We start from the raw sequence: 21,992 nt of genomic DNA on the forward strand, positions 1-21,992 counted from the left end.
TCCGTGCAAGCCTTCGTGAATCCTCCCGACTGTGTTCGATAATTCCTCTTGTATGTAATGTTGTTGGGAGACTGAAAATGAGACAGAAATGCAGTCATAGAATAATGGACCTGCAAATTACTGGGACACTTTCCTTACTGGTGGTTATTTAGCATAAAAATTACATAGCATGCTGGCAGCTAAATATGATATTTTGTAAAATTATGTGCTTATAAAATATTGCAATACACAAAAAATCAGGTGTGGATAAGACTTAACCAGAGAAAAGTGGTCTAATCAAGGGAATATTTTTCTTTTTTTTTCTGTAATTATTTATTTTTTTGTGAGCAGCTTCTATTTGTTTTTATTCATGTATTTGGGGGCAAATTTTATGATCACATTAATGTTCTCATCAGGGTGGGTTATGTCCTGAGAAGACTACTCTCGGGAGAAAAACACACTTAGAACAAGCAACTCATGCCTTTGAACACATCTTTGAGTAGACTTTTCAGGATATAACTCAGACTTCCTCGTGTTAATTCTTGATTAATAGTTTAGTCAATAAAGTATAGTTACAATAGCTAATGAAGAGTCCATGGCTTTTCACTGTACAATAGCTCCTGCTGTGAATGCACATAACAAAAGATGCTATGAGAAAAATATTAATTTTTATTTCATTTCATTTTGTTAGGTGAGATGACTGATCAAAAGACCTATTTCAGTAGTAATCTGAGCAGTTCAGCATTAGAAATAATGGTTAAGGTGTTTATTTAAAGACACAAGATGCAGGGTTTGATTCTCACCTTTGGGAAGCAAAGCAATGCCCTAAAAAGGTCTCCTGAAGTCATTAGCAAATAATTACCAATGAACACCATGCAAGTAAATAAATAGGATGGTAGAATATTCATAAACAGTGTTGGAATACAATTTTCTGCCTAAAGGCTGTTTGACATTACATAATGTTATATTAGAAACAAGCTTGTAATTTATCTTATGTAACAATTTTACTTTAAACAGTCGTGTAGTATTTACATGTTTACCCTTTTCAACTGTATTTACAAGGCATTTCAAAGCACAGTCATATGTACTGTTTACATTAAATATTCTGTATGTATTGCATTTGTATGAGCTGTATACATGGTGAAGTGTGTGTGTGTGTGTGTGTGTGTGTGTGTGTGTGTGTGTGTGTGTGTGTGTGTGTGTGTGTGTGTGTGTGTGTGTGTGTGTGTGTGTAGATATATATATATATATATATATATATATATATATATATATATATATATATACATATAAATATATATATATATATATATATATATATATATATATATATATATATATATATATATATATATATATATATGGGTTTACTTCAAAGCATCGAAAGCCCACAATATCGAAGACCAAATCATAGAGATGAACGCACTAAAACCTTACTGCAGTGAATGATCAGATCATCAAATCCATTCCCAGGGTAAGTAGCCACTCATACCACACTAACAAAAATGAAACCATACCATCCACAACCAACTAAGGTGGAGAGCTATGCCACCCACACGCCCCAACCCCCTAATAAAATATACCAACTCCCAAATTGCACTGCAGTTCGTAAAAGGGCAAAGTCCACCTTGTTGGCCAACAGGTTTTTACCATGGAAATGGATTTGCCAGTCTAGTCGCTTGCTGAATTGAGGTTTTGATGCTTTCATTTTAATAATTTGGTCTTTGATATTGTGGGTTTTCAATGTTTTCAGGTAGACCTATATATATATATATATATATATATATATATATATATATATATATATATATATATATATTTGTATAGTTGCTGGATTTAAATTTTTTGCTTTTTCTGGATTATAGTACAATGATCTCTGAGACAGTTCACGTTCCTTAGATTTACAGCATTCCTGGTAATAGTCATGGTCATCTTTAGCCATTACACTTAAAGAAGTGCAGGTAGACTTTTTATAAGGTGTTCTATTCATTTAGATTTAAAGATTCTAATGTGTATTCTGTTTTTCTATCTGGTGTATATTAATTAGTACATAGTTCATAGTTTAGTACTAGGCTAACTGCCCTTGCAAGCCATTGTAAGCCTATCCAATTATCCCTTGTGAGAGTCAAACCCTGAACCTTGTGTTTGTAAGGCAAACATCTTAACCATTAGGCCACCCTCCCAACAACATATAAAAATATAATATATTCCATAATGTAATTCCAGATAGGGGGTACCAGTTTGCAAAATGATCATTCTCCCACCATGGTTTTAAATATAGGTCTGATAAAGGTCAGAGCTGCAACTGATGTTTCCTTCAGGTCATGTTTGTTCCTTGAGGTTTAGTTACCATCCAGACTGTCGGTTTATTGTATCTAGCTAAACAGAACATGAATCTTTCTGGGAACTGTGTTTTCTCATTTCAGCCTGCATGAGAAAAAAAAGATGTGATTTAAAGTTCTCTGAAGGCACCCTACTCCCAGATTTGCTATATATGCATTAGTGTCACAATGCAGAGGAGAAAAAAGCCCCAAGTACGGTGCCGGCAAACTTGGTTTGATTAGTGGTTCAGAAGCCTGGCAGGAAATGATATGTTTACCTATCCTGGAAAGGAAGGTAAGCAGTTGTGCACACCTCACATATTATGTCTGGTGGAGACTGGGGATGCACAGGTGCCATTGTCCAACAGAAGAAAGGGCGGGAGATATTGGCTAAGTTGCCATTGAGGTAGAAAGATATGCCAGCATATCCCCAGTTTGTGTGGTGAAAAGGTTAGTGCATTACGAAACACTCCCTGGCCACTGTATGCTGCTGACTGGGGTCAGATTGAGCTGGAAGACCGTAAGACATGTCCAGTAGGCCTGGTGAATGAGGAGAGGAGTTGGTAGCAGATAACAGTCAGCTATGGGAAGCCGAAAGGAAAACATACATACACATACAAGATTTGCTTTATATCCAAGTTTTAGGTTCATAATATTACTTTCTTGACAGTTAAGTCATTTTTCTGTACAAAGTGTATTGTCTACAGTAATGTATTATGATTATTTCTGCTTTTAGAACAGGTCTTTGTTACCATATTAAGCTGATCGTTTGTCACTTACTGTTTGAATCACTGCTTTATCCAGCAATTCTAAAGAGTCACTGCCTGAAAAGACTGCATGTACAGTTGCTGTTAAGATTGCTGTGTCCACAACGGAATCTGAAAGAAAACATAATATGGAATAGTTAACAAACATACATATATGACGTTAACATGATACATTTGCTGAATTTGTTACATAATAAGCAACCTCCTATTATTTTTACAATATGTTTAATTTTTTGAAATATGTGATGATTTATTTTCACTCTTTGTTTTACAAGCTCTTTATTAAAATGGATTCAAGCCATGAAAAGTTATTTTAACTAGCTGTATTTTTGGACAATGCAAGATACTGTGTCATGACTGTAATAAAACCTGAAAGAGGGTACCTTAAAACATTTGTCTTTCAGAAGTTCTAAAGCATCCCTAAGTGTAAAACAGATATATGTTAACACAGAAAGAGACAGGAGGTGAATGTGTTAATGGGAATTGAACTATAATCCTGGAATTGTGACCTGGTCAGGCTGGAGGGGTTTGTGTGACTTTTCTATCCATAGAGCTGTGTGTTGCTGAGCTTTATGTTCCTGGTAAGTTACTAGGAGAGTTGTGATCCAAAATGCCAGGTCTGGGAAGGTTGTGTTCCCCAGCTTGTACCTGGTGGATGAGTGATTAATGTAACCCTAGTGGACTTTATCTGCAAAAGCATTTAGAGACACCATGTGGGTTCAACACCCAGAAGATGAAGGTTAGAGTATCAGGTGCAATGTCAATCAGGTGGCTGATTGCTGAAGGACAGATCATGTTGGCTGTTTTATATGCAAAGAAAATTCTACCCTGGTAATGGAAACGGGTTTCATGAGGCATGGATTATACCATTAGTGCTGTTGAAGGAGCAAGAACTTGTGGAGGAGGGTGAAATGTACCAAACAGATCAAGCCTTACCTCTCCGCACACTGTTTGTTCCAGAACTAGGTTTCTTAAACAGGAGCATTATTTATTGTTCCTTCTCGATTAGTGAGCCTCAGGAGAAGAACTAGACACGTGGTTATACTTGAATGGATCCCACTCAGAGTCTGCGCTAGTAAATAAGAGGATGACACCAACATGTGTGCAAATTATGGAAGAGAAAAAGCTGTTGTTTGTCCATGTGCACCTAACAACTCTTCAGGTATTTAGGCTTTCATGCAAACAGTGAATGCATTCCAAACAATGTTACCTCTTTGCTTCTGGACTCCATCTCCATAAGGATGTAGAGCAGTATTCTGTCACTGCCCTATTTTTCTACTCCTGGTGGTCATTTTCAGGTGTAGTAAACATCCCCAGATCCTTTTTCTACTTTTTAAAAATCTGTTCTGCTGTTACCTATCTGATACTTCACACTAAGGTTGTTGTATCTGAAGTGGCGTACTTAGCATTTGTCTGGAAATCACATCAATCTCCATTCTGCCAATGTGGTCAGCTTTTCCAAATCTTGCCATAGTTTCTCTCCCCACTCTACTACTTCATACATCATTGTGTCTTCAGTGCAAAGGTCAGATCATTTCTCACTTCTGTCAGATACACTTGAGGCAAAAGAGTTAAACCTCTCAAAGCTGCTCAGTTTTGCTGGGTAAAACTTGGTCACATCTGCAGAATGCATCTTTCACCAGAGAGGATACATTCATTGCAATCGGACACTGTATGAACTTGTAGTTATAGACTGTTATGGCACATTTGTCTAAGCGAGTTAGATGTCACAACAGACCCAATCCCAGTGGTACTCCATGCCAGACTCAACACGAGAGTACAGCTGTTTACTTTATAAGTATATTGCTCTCAGGTATGAGCTCAAAGTCTCCATAGTTTTACATTTCCAAATCATGCAAGGCAGTATATCTCAACCTGCAGACATTGAAAGTAGGTACAAATGCTCTTGAAAAGCAGGTACATCCATCCAAAATCTGGATGTCTTAATTAGTAGAAACTCTTAAAACAAAATAGACTATAACTCTTCCAGCTTCCAGTAAAAATGTTAAACATTACTCAGAAATATATATTTTTAAAACAGTAATAAAATGATGGAAAATAGCACATTTTGAAAGAATATAAAACTGCTCGACTTTACTTAACTGTAGTATAACATTCTATCATATGAGGTAATTAGTTTTGCTGTCGAAAAAGGAAGATATAAAATGTGTGTCCTATATTATTGGTATCACTAGTATGTTGGTCATGTAGTGAGATGTTCTGTGTACTAGACAGCTTCAATAATCATGTTTGATGATGGAAGATTTAGAAAACTGAGTGAAAGAGTAAATCACGCCTGAAAACAAGGACATATGTACAAAAATAAGTACGTTGTGGGCAGGGTAAATCAGACCTGAAAATAGGAATGTTCCTCCAAAACAGGAACAGTTTAGATACCTGTACAAGATTAATCAACAGCAGTTTACACAACTTCTGAATTTTACAAACTCCATGGGCTATAGTCACAAGGGACTTATTGATTGTAGAAAGGGGGAGGTGGGACACTAGCATTTCAGTGGCAGGCAGTTCAGGGTATCTGGATGAATTTGAACTCTTGGATACTAATCAAGGGTTTGGAGATGAAGGCAATATGTCTAACCATCTAAACATTCCAAGAATCCCTTTCACAATATGTCGTCACCATCCACTCCAGTAACAGAATGGTGTATTGGTACTTTAACAAACAATGGGTCCCTTAGTCATAGTCTTAGTGTTGTGAAGCAAAGAGTGAAGCAAAGAATGTGTGGGAAATGGTAGTTTACTTTGATCAAATGTCAATTTCTAATCATATTCTAGAGGAAGTCAATTCACTTGTGGATAAATTCAGTTGCTGTTTGTTGATGACTCACAACTGTGGCAGACCTTGCTGTGACCTTTTTGAATCTCTGACCAAAACTAAATGCAGTAGTCACTTCTCTTCCATCCTTTCACTGTGTGCTGCACAAAGGATAGTGTGGCCCGCAAGTGGTCCAAAGGACTTCCCTGGACCTTTATGCTATTCTTCACATTTCTTCTGATAATGACATTCATACAAGAAAGGTAAGCAGCACAAAGCCAGTGTCATTTTCATTGTCTGTCTCCGGACTCAGCACATTTTATTTTCTCAGTTTTTTCCTCATATTTGGGAAAAGCCACTTAAACTGCACTCATACATAGGCTTGCTTAGTTTAACAGTATGTTGATGAGGAAGACACAGACTCCCCCCACATCCACTCCTATAGGCTCCATGTTAGGGAATATCTCAAAATCATTAGACAAATGGGAAAGTGGCTTACTGAACCCACAACTTCCTGCGGGGTATATGGATAAAGACCTTCTGGTCTTCCCAAAAATAGTCCTTGTAGCACTTAAGGAAGCTAAACTACCTTTTGTAAATGGTAGATTTTCAATAGGATCTTATTGATAACATACACTAAATGATATGACAGTAAGCAAATGGGCCTCCTAAAGAATCCTCTTGTCTCTTTCATCAAGTGTTTTCAGTAAGTCACATGAAATGATGTGTGCCCCAGCATACAGGGCTCAAATCAGCCTAGTTTGCTGAGGAAGCTGAGGATGCTGAACCAGCCTTCCTAGAGCTGTCCTTCAAGAGCATGTGCATTTACAGCCCTGAAGGCAAAGTAGCCGTGAAAACAAAAAGAAGGAAGAAGGACAGACCATCACTGCTATGGGTAAAAAGCCTTAGTTGTTCAGTTCCCTTTTCAATGTTACAGAGGAGTTAATGTCAAATATTGTTTAGCCATGACACACAGGTAAATAAAGCAACAGTCTGAAGAAAACCCCAATGCTTAGGAAAAGCTCCAGTTGAGATGTACTACCAGAGGAAAAGTTACCCAACAATCTGGCTCATTTATAATTAGTTGCCAGCAGCAACCCTGAAGTCTTCCCTGATGATGCCTCTCTGGAGGAAGTCAAGAGCAATCTGTTCCTTCACTTACCCACATGCAAATCTCTCATTATGAACTGATAGATATACTCCCCAGAATCACTACAGAGGCCTGAAATGTATCAAGCTGCAAGGTCCCTTCCCTTCTTAAAAAGCCATTAAAATGATCCCACCAAACCAGAAATGGTCATTAGTTTACTTCATATTCTTTTTTTACTGTCAAGAGACTCTACTGGCGAAACCTGAGTTTTATACAGCATCTTTCTTAAAATGAATTGCAATCTTAAATTGCAGGGTGCATATTAAGGCAAAATACATGACGATGCAAAGTTTAATTTCTGTTGAAAGAACATGAGTTTAAAACAAATTTGGACTTGTTATGATGATAAGTAAAAGTAGTGCTTATTGAGGCTGTATATACTCTGAAAATTATTCCAGGGGGTGGAGCCTAGTTGGCAAACAGATAAGCAGCATTTTTTAGTGCTCCACAAAACAGTACTAGAAAACAGGGAAAAAAATATTTTCATTAACCAAAAATAGAAAAAAAAAATATTAAGGAACTTAAGCACTACAACTCTACCAAATTTCAAGAAATATTAATGAGTTTTCCTTGTCAAAATATTCTGGAGAACAGCACAGCTGTTTGGTAATGGCCAGTTTAAAGAATTCTCACTTATAAGTTGGGAGGGTGGCCTAATGGTTAAGGTGTTTGCCTTACAAACACAAGATGCAGGGTTTGAGTCTCACAAGGGATAACTGGTTAGGCTTAAAATGGAACCACTCTGAAGAAGGAGATACAACTGATGTCTTCCACATTACATGAACTGTCGTTGTAAATGGATAGATTTACTGATAGTTTGGAAAGTCTCAAGGAAAACTGCCAAAAGCAAACAGATGTACTAAAAGAAATACTGCAACATCAACAAAGGAAATTACTTGATATGAAGACATCACTAAATGACACAGATGGAAGTCTCAAAGAAGAAGAAAATCAGACAGAATTCTTACTCCATCAAAATAACTGGCTACTTAATAAAGTGGATGATTTAGAGAGTAGGGAGAGGAGAACTAATAACATCATCACCTTTTTGAATTCCTGGCTTCTTGAAGTGCTTGATTTAAAAGAGTGATTATCAAATGGAATAGAAAGAGCTCACAGAGCCATAGGAAAATCTATACCCTCTTCACCTAATGCACCACCAAGATCAATTGGGGTAAAGTTCCTGTCCTTGGATAAAGAGCTCATCTTAAAAACAGCCTGGAGAAAAATTCTCATAACATATAAACTCAGTCAGATCAGATTTGACAATGATTATTCTGCAAGTGTTAGAAACAAGGAAAAAAATGGCCATTAGTGAAACTTCTCAAACAAAATTAAATAAAAGTGCAGATAGTATATCCAGCTAGAATCAGAATTTTCTATTCAAATGACTTGAAAACCTTTAACAACATTGAAGAAGCTTCAACCTTCATCAAGAATAATAATATCATCACAATTCCTGAAGAAATGGACTGGAGTGTTTCCATCCACTTGAAAATATCTCCAGAAAAAAAACACTTGGTCTGATATAAGGAAAAAGAAACAAAGAACTGATTCTAAAACTACAAAGTCTTCCAAATCTCTTAAAGAATCAACAAAGATATAGACTTCTGAACTTTACCTCAAAATGTATGTATTTTATCTATTATATTGCCTATTATACTCTGAGACATTTATACTTTTTCTTAAACTTATACTTTATGCAACATACTCATCACAAGTCTAGCGGTTGTGTCTGATAATATTAAATGGTTTTATAACTTAGAGTGACTTCTAAAAATATAGTTACATCTCATTCATAGGCAGTGAGGAAAACCAGATTCAAATGTTATCTTTCACTTTCATATAATTAGTTATACGTACAGGAAGAACAGAGACAACATATACACAAATGTTTTTTTATCATCTCCCTTTTTATTAATAGTATATTTAGTTCACCTCATTGTTGCATAATAGGAATTGAAAATGTTGAATCATAGTTTCTGTGGTTACAGACTTCACTACACTTCAGATTCCCATTTTAAAAGTAACATAGAAATCCATATTTTTAAATGTGGAAAAAACAGTTAGAGTCACTATAAACAAGTTCTGTTACTGGTTTCTGACAATGCTATTATTTGAAACATTCTCCTGCACTAGTTAGAACTTCCCTTGTCTGCTATGAAAGATTTAAGGTGGAAATAGTCAGTTAAGGAATCCCCTGCTTGTCTGTTGTTAAGGTAACACTTGTAGTGTGATATCAGTTGCACAAGCAATATATTTTAAGCTCATTTAACATGTTTTTTAGATTATTAAAATCTACAAACCCTGACTTATTTTAAATAAATAAAAATAATAGGTGTGAATTCAGTGACAGAGTAGCTGTTTTTCATGTAGGTAACACAAAAAAAAGATTTTACAGTAACATTGAATAACATCCAATTGAAAAAGTAATAGAAGCATTACAGACTACATTGTTACACTTGACGTAAACACAGTACTTTCTTACTTCTGAGTTATTCCTACCTAGGCTATAAGATACACTATGTTATGACGATCCAGGAAAAATGAAATGTCTGATAGTTTTGTAAGCATCTGCTACAGTGTTGCAAGTGTAAACAGGAAAATATGTGTGTGAGATGCACACATCAGCTGCAGTTGTGACATATTTCTGTGCACATAATAAGTAAAATTAAGACAGGTTTTAGACATATTATACTAAATACTTCATTAACCTGGTAACAGAAATCTTCTAATTTCAGAAGCCACAAAGGGACTTATTACCTTATACTTATAACTCCTGCATATTTGAATATAATGTGCACATTGCTTTATTATATAGCATAGTAAACCCTGTTATTTTCCTCTGCTCACACTGCCTAGACATGTTCAATTGAATTGATTAAGTAGTAACCAAATAAATAGTGAATAGAGTAGATAGTAAGTTACTGATTACTCTCCTCACCCTTTAGTGCATTCTAATCTTTGGTAAGTGGGGTTCAACTTTCAGTAAAGTGGCAAAGATGCTGGTAATTAGCCAAAATTCTTACACCAACATGTAAGTAGTTGTTTAACTGCACTACTAAATTGTGTGGGCATGTGTACTTATTTTCTGTGATGAACAGTTGATTTATTCCCAGCAAAACTTTAAGCCATGGTTCTATAACTCATACAACTGGCATCTCAGACAGTCTTGCGAGTGCCTGTTGATGTATTGTAGGAGTTGCCTTGATGACGGGGAAGTACTTAGAAACCTATAGTAAAATTGCACATAAATTAGCATAATAAAGTAGTTTGGATGTCATTCATTCTACCAAGAATTGTTTGAATTATACATTTACAGACAGGTTCCTAAGGAACGCAAATCCTAAATGATATTCTATATGCTACACATCTGGTTAAGGCAGGGATTTATAACATAAACTACTTTTAATTCTTCAGATATTATTTGTATAGCTGACTATTATGCAGCCAATATTTTTATTGAATACGGACAACTGTTTAAATAATGTCATCAGTTTCTTAGTGAGATGGTTGGTAAAGTGAGTCACCTTGAAATTTCATCTTTATTTCTTTAAAGTAAAGGGCCTATGAGAAAATGTCTTCATGGTCTACTTTTGCTACTGCTTCAAGTAGTAAAATAAGACAGATTTGTAAATTGAAATCCTTGCTGAGAAATTAAATTAGAACACTAATTAAATAGATATGAGATAGATTTCTTAAGGCACTGTTCATCTTAATAGGGTTTGTATTTTTTAGAGTGTCATTACTTTTAACAATTTAGTAACAAAGAAGGGAGTCTGCCTACTCTTGTATCTAGCTGCATGACACAGAATTTGATAAACACTCATATAAAGGTTCTAAGGAACTGTGGCTGTGCAGAACAGCTTCAGTAATGCTCTGTCTTGACTAGCATTTTGTTCAATATTCTGTGATGATATTCTAATAATATGAATTGATATTACAACTATGTATTAGTATTAAGAAGTTTATAAATTGTTCACCCACATGGGCACTTATCAGGGCAAATTGCTTCTGTTTCATCATCAATGAGTGATCACTATGGTCTAATGTTGTCTTTCTTCATTTTTTCTTTTAATCTGTCACAACTACATTCATTGGTGGACATAAAATAAAATGAATCTGGTTATGCTTTCATTTGTCTCTAATTGAAAGCATGTGAGTGATATATAGAGATTTATGACATGTATTGTTCACAAACATATTTACATTAGCATCTGTAGTGAACACAACTCTAAGGGTTCATTCTATGGACTACATAATTTTTTGTAGTATGATTCAAGTGTTCTGAGTAGACTTGTTTGTATTTATCTTCACTTATTTATACATTTCTAAATCTACTTCAATCAGTTACAATATATTTTTAGTATGTAGGAGAGTGTTTATCTGACATAATCATTAATATATTGGTCATATCAGAATATTGGAGACTATTAATATGTATATATACTACTCTCAGGCTAAAGAGAACTAATGTTAAGCAACATTTACTGTGTTATAAATGAGATTTTACTTTATGAATGTTTAAGTAGTGCATGATAGGATGATTATATTCTAAAAAAGAAGTCTAATCTAATCTAAAATTAAATTGTATTACCAAATCAATACTCATTTCCATACATTATGTTAATTCATTATTAATAGTTATATAGGGAAAATAATAACTAATATTGTTAAATCTCCAAGATAAGAGAAAAGGTGTACTGGAGCTCGAAAGGGTTATTTTTTTTCTTTCTTTTTTCATGAGGGAAGTTATGGTAGGCAATCTGCTAGAGTTCTTCTCATCTAGCAGACTGGAAGTGTATTTCACTTGATGGACATTAGAGGGTTTACAAACATATTTATATACTTGTTGTTATATAAGTAATTTTGGCATTTTTCTTTCTTCTTTTTTTTTTATTGGCCTGAACTAAACTCTATTTTAAGTTATTTGACCAAAATTAAAATATTGACTACAATGAGAATTAGTAACACCGTAGTTACACATTTTACATTTGGTATTTCATTACAAAATATAATACCAAACAAATATAATGTAAAGTTAAATACTGAGAATGAACCTGACTATTTTATCCTTAAACACTAACGGTTTAAACAATCCAAGGAAAAGATGTAATTTATTAAGATATATGAAATTAAATAAAGTACAAGTAGTATTTTTTCGAGTCTCACTTCAAATCAAATGATACCTTTAGCTGGAATCTTAATGAATATATGATCTTATCTCACTCTTCATATAAGAAAAGGACTAGGGGAACTTTAATTTTATGTGAAAAATGTCACTATGCCTCAAATAATTTACAGGTATTAGGGTTGGGACAATAAGAAAACACATGGATCTAATAACTAGAGTATATAAAGGAAATTTGATTTTGGGAGGTAACTTTAATTGTATATTGGATAAATCAGAGACCACAAGCAAAAGAAATTTACATGTAAGTTCTACAGGGAAGCTACTTAAGAAATGGGAAGAAAGTTTAAATCTAATTGATACATTTAGTTATAAGGAGAACAATTCATTATTATTTTCACACCAAGACCACAGATTTGGGACACATACAAGAATTGATAAAATCTTCATAGCTCAAGAGCTAAATTCAAAAATAATAACATTTTCCAAAATCCCTTGTCCCTTTTCAGACCATAACTCATTAAGTCTCAAAATACATACAGATTATAAGAAACTAATTTTTCTGTCAAGAATTCCAGTTTACATTACAAAATTAAAACTATTTAAACCTTGGTTAGATTCAGAAGTACAATTCTTTTTAGATATAAACTACACTACTGAAGTAAATGTAATTAATCTTTGGGATACCTTGAAAGCCTATCTAAATGGAAACAGTCTTTCATGGTAAAAAACAAGCTAATAGAGTGGGAATCAGAATTATGTAACATCCAAAAACAAATTACAGATTTCACTATTAATTCATCTACTTATACACAAAATAATCATAAAAAACATTGGAAGACGTAAACAAAAGATATAATGAAATCATAACTCACAAAACTAATATAGCTGTAGATAGGTTAAAACGTAGTTCCTATGCAGTATCACCCAAACATATGCATAATTTAGCAATAAGATTAAAAAAACATTCACATGAAAATAATATTACAAGTATCATACATGAAGGAAGGAAAAAAAAAACAAACAAAAAGGTTTTGGATATAAATGATATACTAGATGCATTTAAACATTATTTCTCTGACCACTATAATGATACTTCACATATAACTAATACATCAAACTTAGACTTGAAATTAGTAAAGGTAAAGGCAGTACCAGAAAAGTTAAAGTTAGACATTCAAAAACAAATATCTCTAAAAGAAATTACTCAAAAAATCAAGGAAAGTAAAAGTAATAAAACACTGGGAATTGATGGAATAATTAATGGACTGTATAAGATATTTCCATCTTCAGTAATATGATTGTTTCACAAAACTTTGAATGAAATTCTAGCACAAAATACAACTCCAATTTCATGGAGATACTCTTTAATTACACCCATTATAAAAGAAAACAAAGACCCTTTACAGTGTAAATCTTATAGGTCAATATCTTTACTTAACAATGATTATAAAATCTTCATGTCAATATTAGTAGAATTAAAAAATCATTGACACACATAATAAATGAGAATCAAACAGGATTAATTTATAAAAGACACACACATGACAATATACAAAGAATTCTAACACTCATAGATCTTCTAAACAGAAACAACCAAGAAGCTCTAATAGAAGCTTTGGATACATAAAAAGCCTTTGATTCATTGAGCTATGATTTTCTTTTTAAGGCTTTAGAATTGTTTGAATTTCCTACTAATTTTATTATGCTAATAAAGAATATTTATAAAAACAATTTGGCTTATGTAAAACTTGGGACATTTACCTCGAAGGCTATTGAAATAGCCAAAGGTACAAAGGAGGGATGTCCAATGTCTCTCATCCTGTTTGCCTTGGGTCTATATTATAACATCAAAGTTCTCTAACATTGAATGTTATAATATCGAACCCGTAATATCGAACGCTGAAAACAGCGAAGGTGCAGGACACCAAATTCTTTCCCAGGGAAAGAATTCAGTGGGCCATTGCTGTGGCTTTGCTGTTTTCAGCATTCAGTATGTTGGAGCATTACGGTCTGGTTCAGGTAATTATGCGATTGTGTGTAGGTTAGGGTTGGGGCGGGTTAGGAGAGTTAGGGTTAGGGCGCGGGTGAGGTGAGTGTACGATAGTGATGGACCTTAGAGTTGGGGTTGGGTTAAGGTAAGTGGATAGCTAGTACTGTATGTAAAGTTTTGTTTAGGTGTAGGATTTTAAGTGTATGTGTGGATGGCTGTTTTTTGTGTGTGTTTGTGCTGTGTGTATGTTTCTCGGAATAGCAATTTTTTTTCTCTGGGAAAAAAATTTGCTATTCTGTCTGTTCAATGTTTTAACACTTCGGTATTTAGGGTTTGATATAATAACATTCGATGTTAGAGAACTTCGATGTTATGATATAGACCCGTTTGCCTTAGGAATTGAATTATTTCCCTCATTAGTATGCCACAACTCTAATATATCAGGCATAGATGTATATGGTCAACTCAATTCAAAAATTATGTTATTTGCTGATGATGTTTTACTCATGTTATCTGTCTCGGAGAAATCAGTACAAAAACTAGATGAAATAGTGGAAAGGTTTTATCATATTTCCGGCCTTAGATTTAACAAGGGAAAATCTAATTATATACATTTGAATAAAAAGAGAGAAGTTACCTTAACTACAAATTGTGTGATAGGAAAACAAGTTTCCATAATAAAATATTTAGGAATAACACTATGTGATAATTTGGAATCTACATTAGCCACAAATTATAGCAACATAATTAATAAAATAAAAATGTTAATAGTAAGCTGGAATAAAATGTTCTTGAGATTTGAAGACAGATTACAAATAATAAACATGACAATACTTCCAAAAATTAATTACATTGCACAAGCTATTCCTATAGTACCTAACAAGAAAATCTTGAAATAAAGAAATACAATTCTATTAAACTTTCTTTGGTATCCAAAAAGAAATAGAATAGCCTACACATCATATTAGATCTTGGGAAATGGGTGGAATTAACCTTCCAGATCTAGAATCATACATAAAAGCTTCCATATTAAGAACTATAATTAATTGGATAGATCCTAATTATTCTTCAACATGGAAAACATTGCACACTATAATTTTTCTAAATGAAAATAAAATAATTAAAAATTGTATATTAAGTGAACAAAATAATAGGATGTGGCACATATTGACTGTTAATATTCAATATAATATAACAAAACCAACAAACTTAAATTATATAAATAATATTTACAATTTATTCAGAAGATTTATATATACTAACATGTTTATTAAGATTTGGCTAGACTTGATAATACCCTTTAGCTCTACAAAGAACTTCTTCAATAAAATTCATAATGTTATCTTAACTAGATGGGAGGGGAAAACTTCACTTGTTGGCAACATTGTATAGAGAATCAAATAGTATTAAACATTCAACAAATTCAGAATAGATACGACATTCCATCAGCAGATTGGTTGATACTACAAAGCATATTATCATATGTTAAGGATCTTAATAGTAAAATTATGAATTTTCCTTATAAAACTAGTCCAAATTTGATAAGTCTAATATCTGAAGTTATTTACGACAATTATAATTGGACAAATCTAATTTCAAAATTATACAAGATATTGATAAAATATAAAACTAACCCTAATGCAAGATATTGGAATTTCATAGCAAAATTATGTCACACCAATCTATCAATTCTGCGTAAAACAAATCTTTTATGTTCTGTTAACTTAACATTTAATTTACAAGTATGGAAAAATATTTACATGGTAATATATTCACATGGCATTTATTACACCTGATAAACTAGCCAAATTCAATTCACTTGATAAATCCATTTGTTGGAGATGTTCTTTAAACTGTAAAGCTGATTGGTCTAGTACATTTTTGATTGTATTAATATAAAAAATTCTGGGAAGAAATTACTATTTTTCTCCAAACTATATTCACAGACACCTTTATTTTAACCAAATCTTTAGTCCTCTTAAATGTTAATGATACTATTGGAATGAATAAAAAAGATCTATACCTACTTTGGTCCATACTAGCTATGGCAAGGAAATGTATAATTAGAAAGTGGAAGTCTTCACAAGAACCTTCTCTGGAAGAATTCTTGAGATTGATGGAAGAAACAGTCACATTAGAAATCAAGGTGAAGAAATCAAGAATGTCACCTACAACATGGACAAACAATCCTTGGGAAAATTTTTAACTCTTATTGAGACATTAAAAATGAACCCTAAATAATTAATGTGCAGCTTTATACTTTGTTAATTGAATATTATACATTTTGTTACTAATTTCATATATTTTATTAATGTGTTTCCCTCCTTGGTTCAGGTCAATTGCACATAGTGTATATAAAGGTTTATAATACTTGTTTATTGATGATTGTATTGTTAAACATTATATTATTTGGAAAATAAAAAAAAATATTTGAAAAAAAAGAAAATTATTTCAGCCACTCTATTTAATGCAATTTGTTTATAAAGACTGAACTGTCAATGTTATTTTTACTCAGGTACCATTTTGTACAGAGTAAAGATTTCCTGTTTGGTTAAAATGTTAGTGTATTCTTCAGGAATTAAAAATGAAAATGCAATTCCTGTTAGAAAACTAAGTCAATGAAACAAGTAATTTCCTCTAAGTTCAGAGAAAACTGCTTTACTGAAAGCAAGAAGTTTTATCTCCAAAAGTGGTACTTTTACTGATTTTAAGCTGTTCCATCTTAGAAAGCCACAATTTTGTCAAAAATGACAAAGTTTAACCCACCTGAGCCATTTCACTTCAGAAACCAACTGTCTGACCTGCCTGTAAAAAGGTCATCACGTTTTTGAGAAGTAACTGAGTTAGATAAAGAATCAGAAGAAAACCAGTTAAATATTCTGTTTTATTTAGTGTGGAAAAGTGGTGAGAACTCTCATTCCTTTTAATTTTTAGAGGCCCAGAGTGCTACACAAAGATCAGTAATTAGTAAGATCAATGAACACTTTTTCCAAAAAGAAGTATTATTCACTAAAGGAAGTGGTGCTAGCCAAAAGTGGATATGATGAAGCTTTTTTAATACACTTTTATGAACTGGCTGAAAATTATGGCTTTAATGAAACAAAACATGTACAAATTAGATAGAGAAAGAAATGTAATGGGGCTAGCTAATATGGAAGGTTAATGGAATCTAGCAGTAAAAAAGCCATTCAAATTGACACAGAGGCATAATTTAATGCAGCAAAATGCCAATAAATGTAGGGCAAATAGTGGTTGTCAGGAAAAAGACAGATATATATATATATATATATATATATATATATATATATATATATATATATTGGTGAAAATAAAGAAAAATGCACAAGCAGAATGACTGCAAGCTTTGCAAATGCACAAAATGTTACTTCTATTATGCTGAGTCTAAGGAGCAGTGAAAAACATTAGGCAGAAGGTGGCACGTGAACTGTGATTTTATTTATTAGTTGTTTATCTGGAAAGTCCAACTTGGACAAAGTCAATTTTCAGCAGCAGACAGGGGAGAAACACTTCAGATGCATGTCTTTGAAATGTGGGAAGAAACTGAAGCACCCACAGGAAACCCACATGAATGCTGGGAGAACATGCAGACTCCACACAGAAGGCAATCCAGCTGAGAATCCAACCAGAGAAACTTTTGCTGTGAGGCGACAATGCTACCATGGTACTACTGCGCTGTCCAATGATGTTTATTGAATTTAAGTGGTTTCATGTCCGAGACGGGGAATGATGCCACAATGACATCACGTGTTACTACAGAAGTTTTTTACACTGACCACAGTTGCATGAAACAGAAACTGAAATCTGTACACCTGCATGCATTAGTAGATTTCTAAGCATGTCTAAGTGGAAGGGGCATAAGTTTGAGTCCACATTTATGTGCTGTATGGTACATACTTAATCTGCTTAGCAGAGCCATGGTATTTCAGATAAGGCTGACTGCCAGCGTAAATAAAGTGAATGTAAATGCATTTGATAATATTGGTCAGCTTAATCGTGAATAATCAAAGATTAAAGTAATGCCATACACCGTTCCATATGCTTTAACCACCCCCAGGAGTGTCATTATCTATATTAACTAAAACAGAGGAACAACCTGAAAAAATGCAAAACCCTGGTATAAAGAAAAAGTGTAACTGATCTGACCTGAGTGGTGTGTACCAGTGGTCCCAGTAATAAAGAAAATAGCAGTGTATGAATATGAGTTGATTTAAAGAGGCTTAATGATACAATTGTGTGAGAAAGGTTTGTTCTACCTACACTGTCGCTCATCTAGTCAGGATGCAATAGACGAGACTTTGTGGGTTCTGTTCAAGTGGCTGTATTATATACAAAGACAGCAGGATTGTGGCTGAATACTTTAACTTAGATAAAGTTATAAACAAACTAGCTATTACAGTCATACATGTCCACTCTCTGGCTGCGCTCTCAAAATGGCACTGAGTATAGCACTTGCTCGCTGTTTATATATGCACGTTCAGTCCTTGAAATGCTCTTAAAGGCACAGCACACACACTCTATTCTACATCCTCCCTCTTTGAGAAATAGATATGCAATGTTAAAACGATAATTGTCATGCAATTAATATAAATAATTCTTGGTCATGCAATTATACAAAACTAAATACACATATATATACAGTTAAGTCCAGGTCGCTGTGTATTTCACACTTGGTCTGGAAATATGACCAAATCGTGTGACATATAAACTAGAATTATACTTGTCAACTAGGACTGTCAAAGCAGAATGTTCCACTTTCGGGACATCAGGAACATCACTGGAAGTGGAAGTAGAAGTAGAAGTTGACATGTTCTGGAAGAGGAACATTATCTAGGTTGCTCTGTGATCTAAAGCCTGTATCATAGGAATGTTGCTGCGATATTGATTCTAATACAGAAAAAAGATGTATACAATTTCTCCTGTACTCCACACCCTCACATTCTGCAAAGTTTGGATCTCAGCTCGGTACATATACCTGTAACTTGACCAATCCGGTCAAATCCTTTCGCCATTTGTATCCTCACTGTCTCTCCTTCTTTCAATGGACAAAGAAATCTGCTCTATTTGTCATAGCTGGACTTCTGGAAAGAATGCTTTCTGAATAGTGAGCTCTAATTGTCTTGTTGTTCTTTGCTTTAGGCCTCAACAAACTGGAACTGATAAGCAATGTTGTTCTGGTTTGCCTAGATAAAATTCTCTGAGCAGGCGAGCCAAGTATATCGTCATGGGGTATGTTTCTGAGATTAAGTAAATTCAAAGAGACATTGGTACTGTCACACTTTGATCTCTCAGGTAATTGCTTTGCACTGCACTTTCAACTAGACCATTTGACCTGTGGATATTCTGGAATACTAGTAACATGCATAAAGTCCCAATCTCTTGCAAATTTTCAAAACAATTGACTAGTAAACTGAGTACCATTGTCAGAAATAACTTTGTGTGGACTACCATGGACTGAGAAATGACGTTTCAACTTAGTAATAGTAGCAGTGGATGTTAGGTTAGTAGTAGATCAATCTCAAGCCAGTTTGAGTAAGAATAAAGGTTGATTGTTCCACTCGAATATATCAGTGGATACTGTTGACCAAGATAGTTCAGGAACTTAACTTAGCTGAAGTGATTCTTTTTGCAGATGCGGTTTAGTACTATTACATACTAAACAACATGAAAGTACTTTATGAATGTCTTTCACTAGAGAAGGCTAAAATACTAGTCCTCTCACCCTTCTTTAGGTAGATTCGGAACCTGGATGACAACAATGCAAAATCTGGATTTATTCATGTTGTAAGGAAGCACAAACAATTTTAGGACCTTTGAAGATAATGCCATCTTCCATCAACATCTCATCTCTGTAAGGAAAATAAGTTTGCACTTCAGGTGGTACACTAGATTGCTTTAACGACCATCCAACATTAATGTAGTGGTTGAGCTTTTGCAAAATTGGATCAGTCTTTGTAAGATCTCCTAGCTCATCAAGTCTCATGGTAGAAAAATTACACACTTCCATTATGTCAAAGTCAAATTTCTTTTCATGAAGCTGTTCCATAATATTTCTGGGTGATCTGGATAAGATGTCAGCCAGATGAAGAAGAATACCTTTTGTATAGACCATTTTGAAATTGCACTTTTGCCATTTGATCATCATTATTTGTAATCTTGCTGGAGCTGAATGCATAGTCTTCTTTAAAATAGTAACTAGAAAGTGGTGACCAGTTTCAATCTGAACAGATCAACCATAAATATAATCATTAAACTTGGAACATGCAAACACTATTGCCAAAAGTTCTTTCACAATTTGAGCATACTGCATTTCAATCTAGGTAAGAGTTCTTAATGCATAGGCTACTGGTCTACCTTTCTGAAGAATGACTGCACCAAGACCAAATTTTGAAGCATCACAGGAAAGGGTTACTGGTTTATTAACATCATAGTATCTTAATGTAGATGGAGTGGGAATTTTCCGCTTAAGGTCATCAAATGCTTTCTGGTACTGCTCTAACCAAGACCATCTAACATTTTTTTGCACATCAACTCTCTCAAAGGTGCTGACAACTCACTGAAATCTGGTATAAACTTGCTTAAATATCTGATGAAGCAATTGTTATTGTAAAAGCACTTATCCAGTTATTAATCTTTATTTATTTATTTTTATTTATTTAACATTTGTTGAGTGGGAAAGCCCGACTAGGACAGAGCCTATTTTCTGTGGAGGCCTGGGGAGAAATGCTTCAGATAAATGTCTTTAAAATGTGGGATGAAACCGGAGTACCCAGAGGAAACCCACATGAATGCAGGGAGAACATAAAAACTCCACACAGAAGGCACCCCAGCCAAGAATCGAATAGAATAACCTCTTGCTGTGAAGTGACTTTAACTGCTGCACCACTGCATGACCCATTAAAGAGTTTCTCTTTGTAACTTGGAGGCTTAAAGTGCCGTTATTTTGCAGCCGTGTTTCTGCTTTGGTGACTTGGTTGGCTGTATATATAAACTTGCCTAAATAGTTGACCATGCCAGGAAAATGTTGTGGAGTTTGAACATTATCTGGCACTGGCATCTCGAGAATGGCTGCCGGTTTAGATGGGTCTGGTTGCAAGCCAGTACTTGTAAATAAATGACCAACATATGGAACTTCTGGTAATCTGAAGTTGCACTTCAGAGGATTGAGATTTAAGTTTATGTCACATTCTCTGTCTAGAACGGTTTATGTCATGCTCTGCTTCACCATTGCCTCTGACCAATAAATCATCTACTGTTATGGCACAGGGATATCCTGAAATAATTTGCTCCAATGCACACTGAAAGACTTCACTTGCAGAGTTTATTCCAAATGGCATCCTCAGGAATCTATATCTGCCAAACGGGGGTACTGAAGGTAGTCAGTAATAAGGAGTTGCAAACAAGCATCACTTGCCAAAATTAACTCTTTGCATGTAAGACAGAAAAAACCCACTGGCATTCGGTATTAGGGCTAGGACCTCTTCGACTGTATGGATATGATGATGTGGCCTCTTTAACACTTAGTTCAAATCTCTTGGGTCAGTACATATTCTGATTTCGTCTGAGCCTTTTTTTGTGAGCTGTCACAATGGACAAAACCCATTCAGTTAGTTCTATGGACAAATTACACCTTGCTGAAACCATTTTATCCAACTGAACTTTGACTCTATCCTGCATGGCTATTGGAACTCTTCTTGCAGGTCTTACCACTTAGACTGACTTCTGGGATTAACTTCATAGAATATACAACTGGAAGCTTGCCCAACTTATCATTGAAAACATCAGCATAGTCTGACAAAATGGCTTTGGAGAAATTGGAACTAGGTTATGTGCTTATCTGATGAACTTCCTTTGTAA

At 34.2% G+C, this 21,992-nt stretch overlaps 1 protein-coding gene across 1 annotated transcript in view; it reads right to left on the bottom strand.

The window, feature by feature from the left end:
- The window catches only part of LOC122815764 (deleted in malignant brain tumors 1 protein-like), a 671,312-nt gene that overhangs the window by 62,456 nt on the left and 586,864 nt on the right, over positions 1 to 21,992 (bottom strand). Inside the window, exon 11 of the mRNA XM_044088533.1 lies at positions 3,081 to 3,178. Coding sequence (XP_043944468.1) covers positions 3,081 to 3,178 — 98 coding nt within the window. The remainder of the gene's footprint in view (positions 1 to 3,080; positions 3,179 to 21,992) is intronic.

Source organism: Protopterus annectens, chromosome 1.part1 (assembly GCF_019279795.1).
Source record: "Protopterus annectens isolate FY-2018-M chromosome 1.part1, PAN1.0, whole genome shotgun sequence".
NCBI classification, from domain to species: Eukaryota; Metazoa; Chordata; order Ceratodontiformes; family Protopteridae; genus Protopterus; species Protopterus annectens.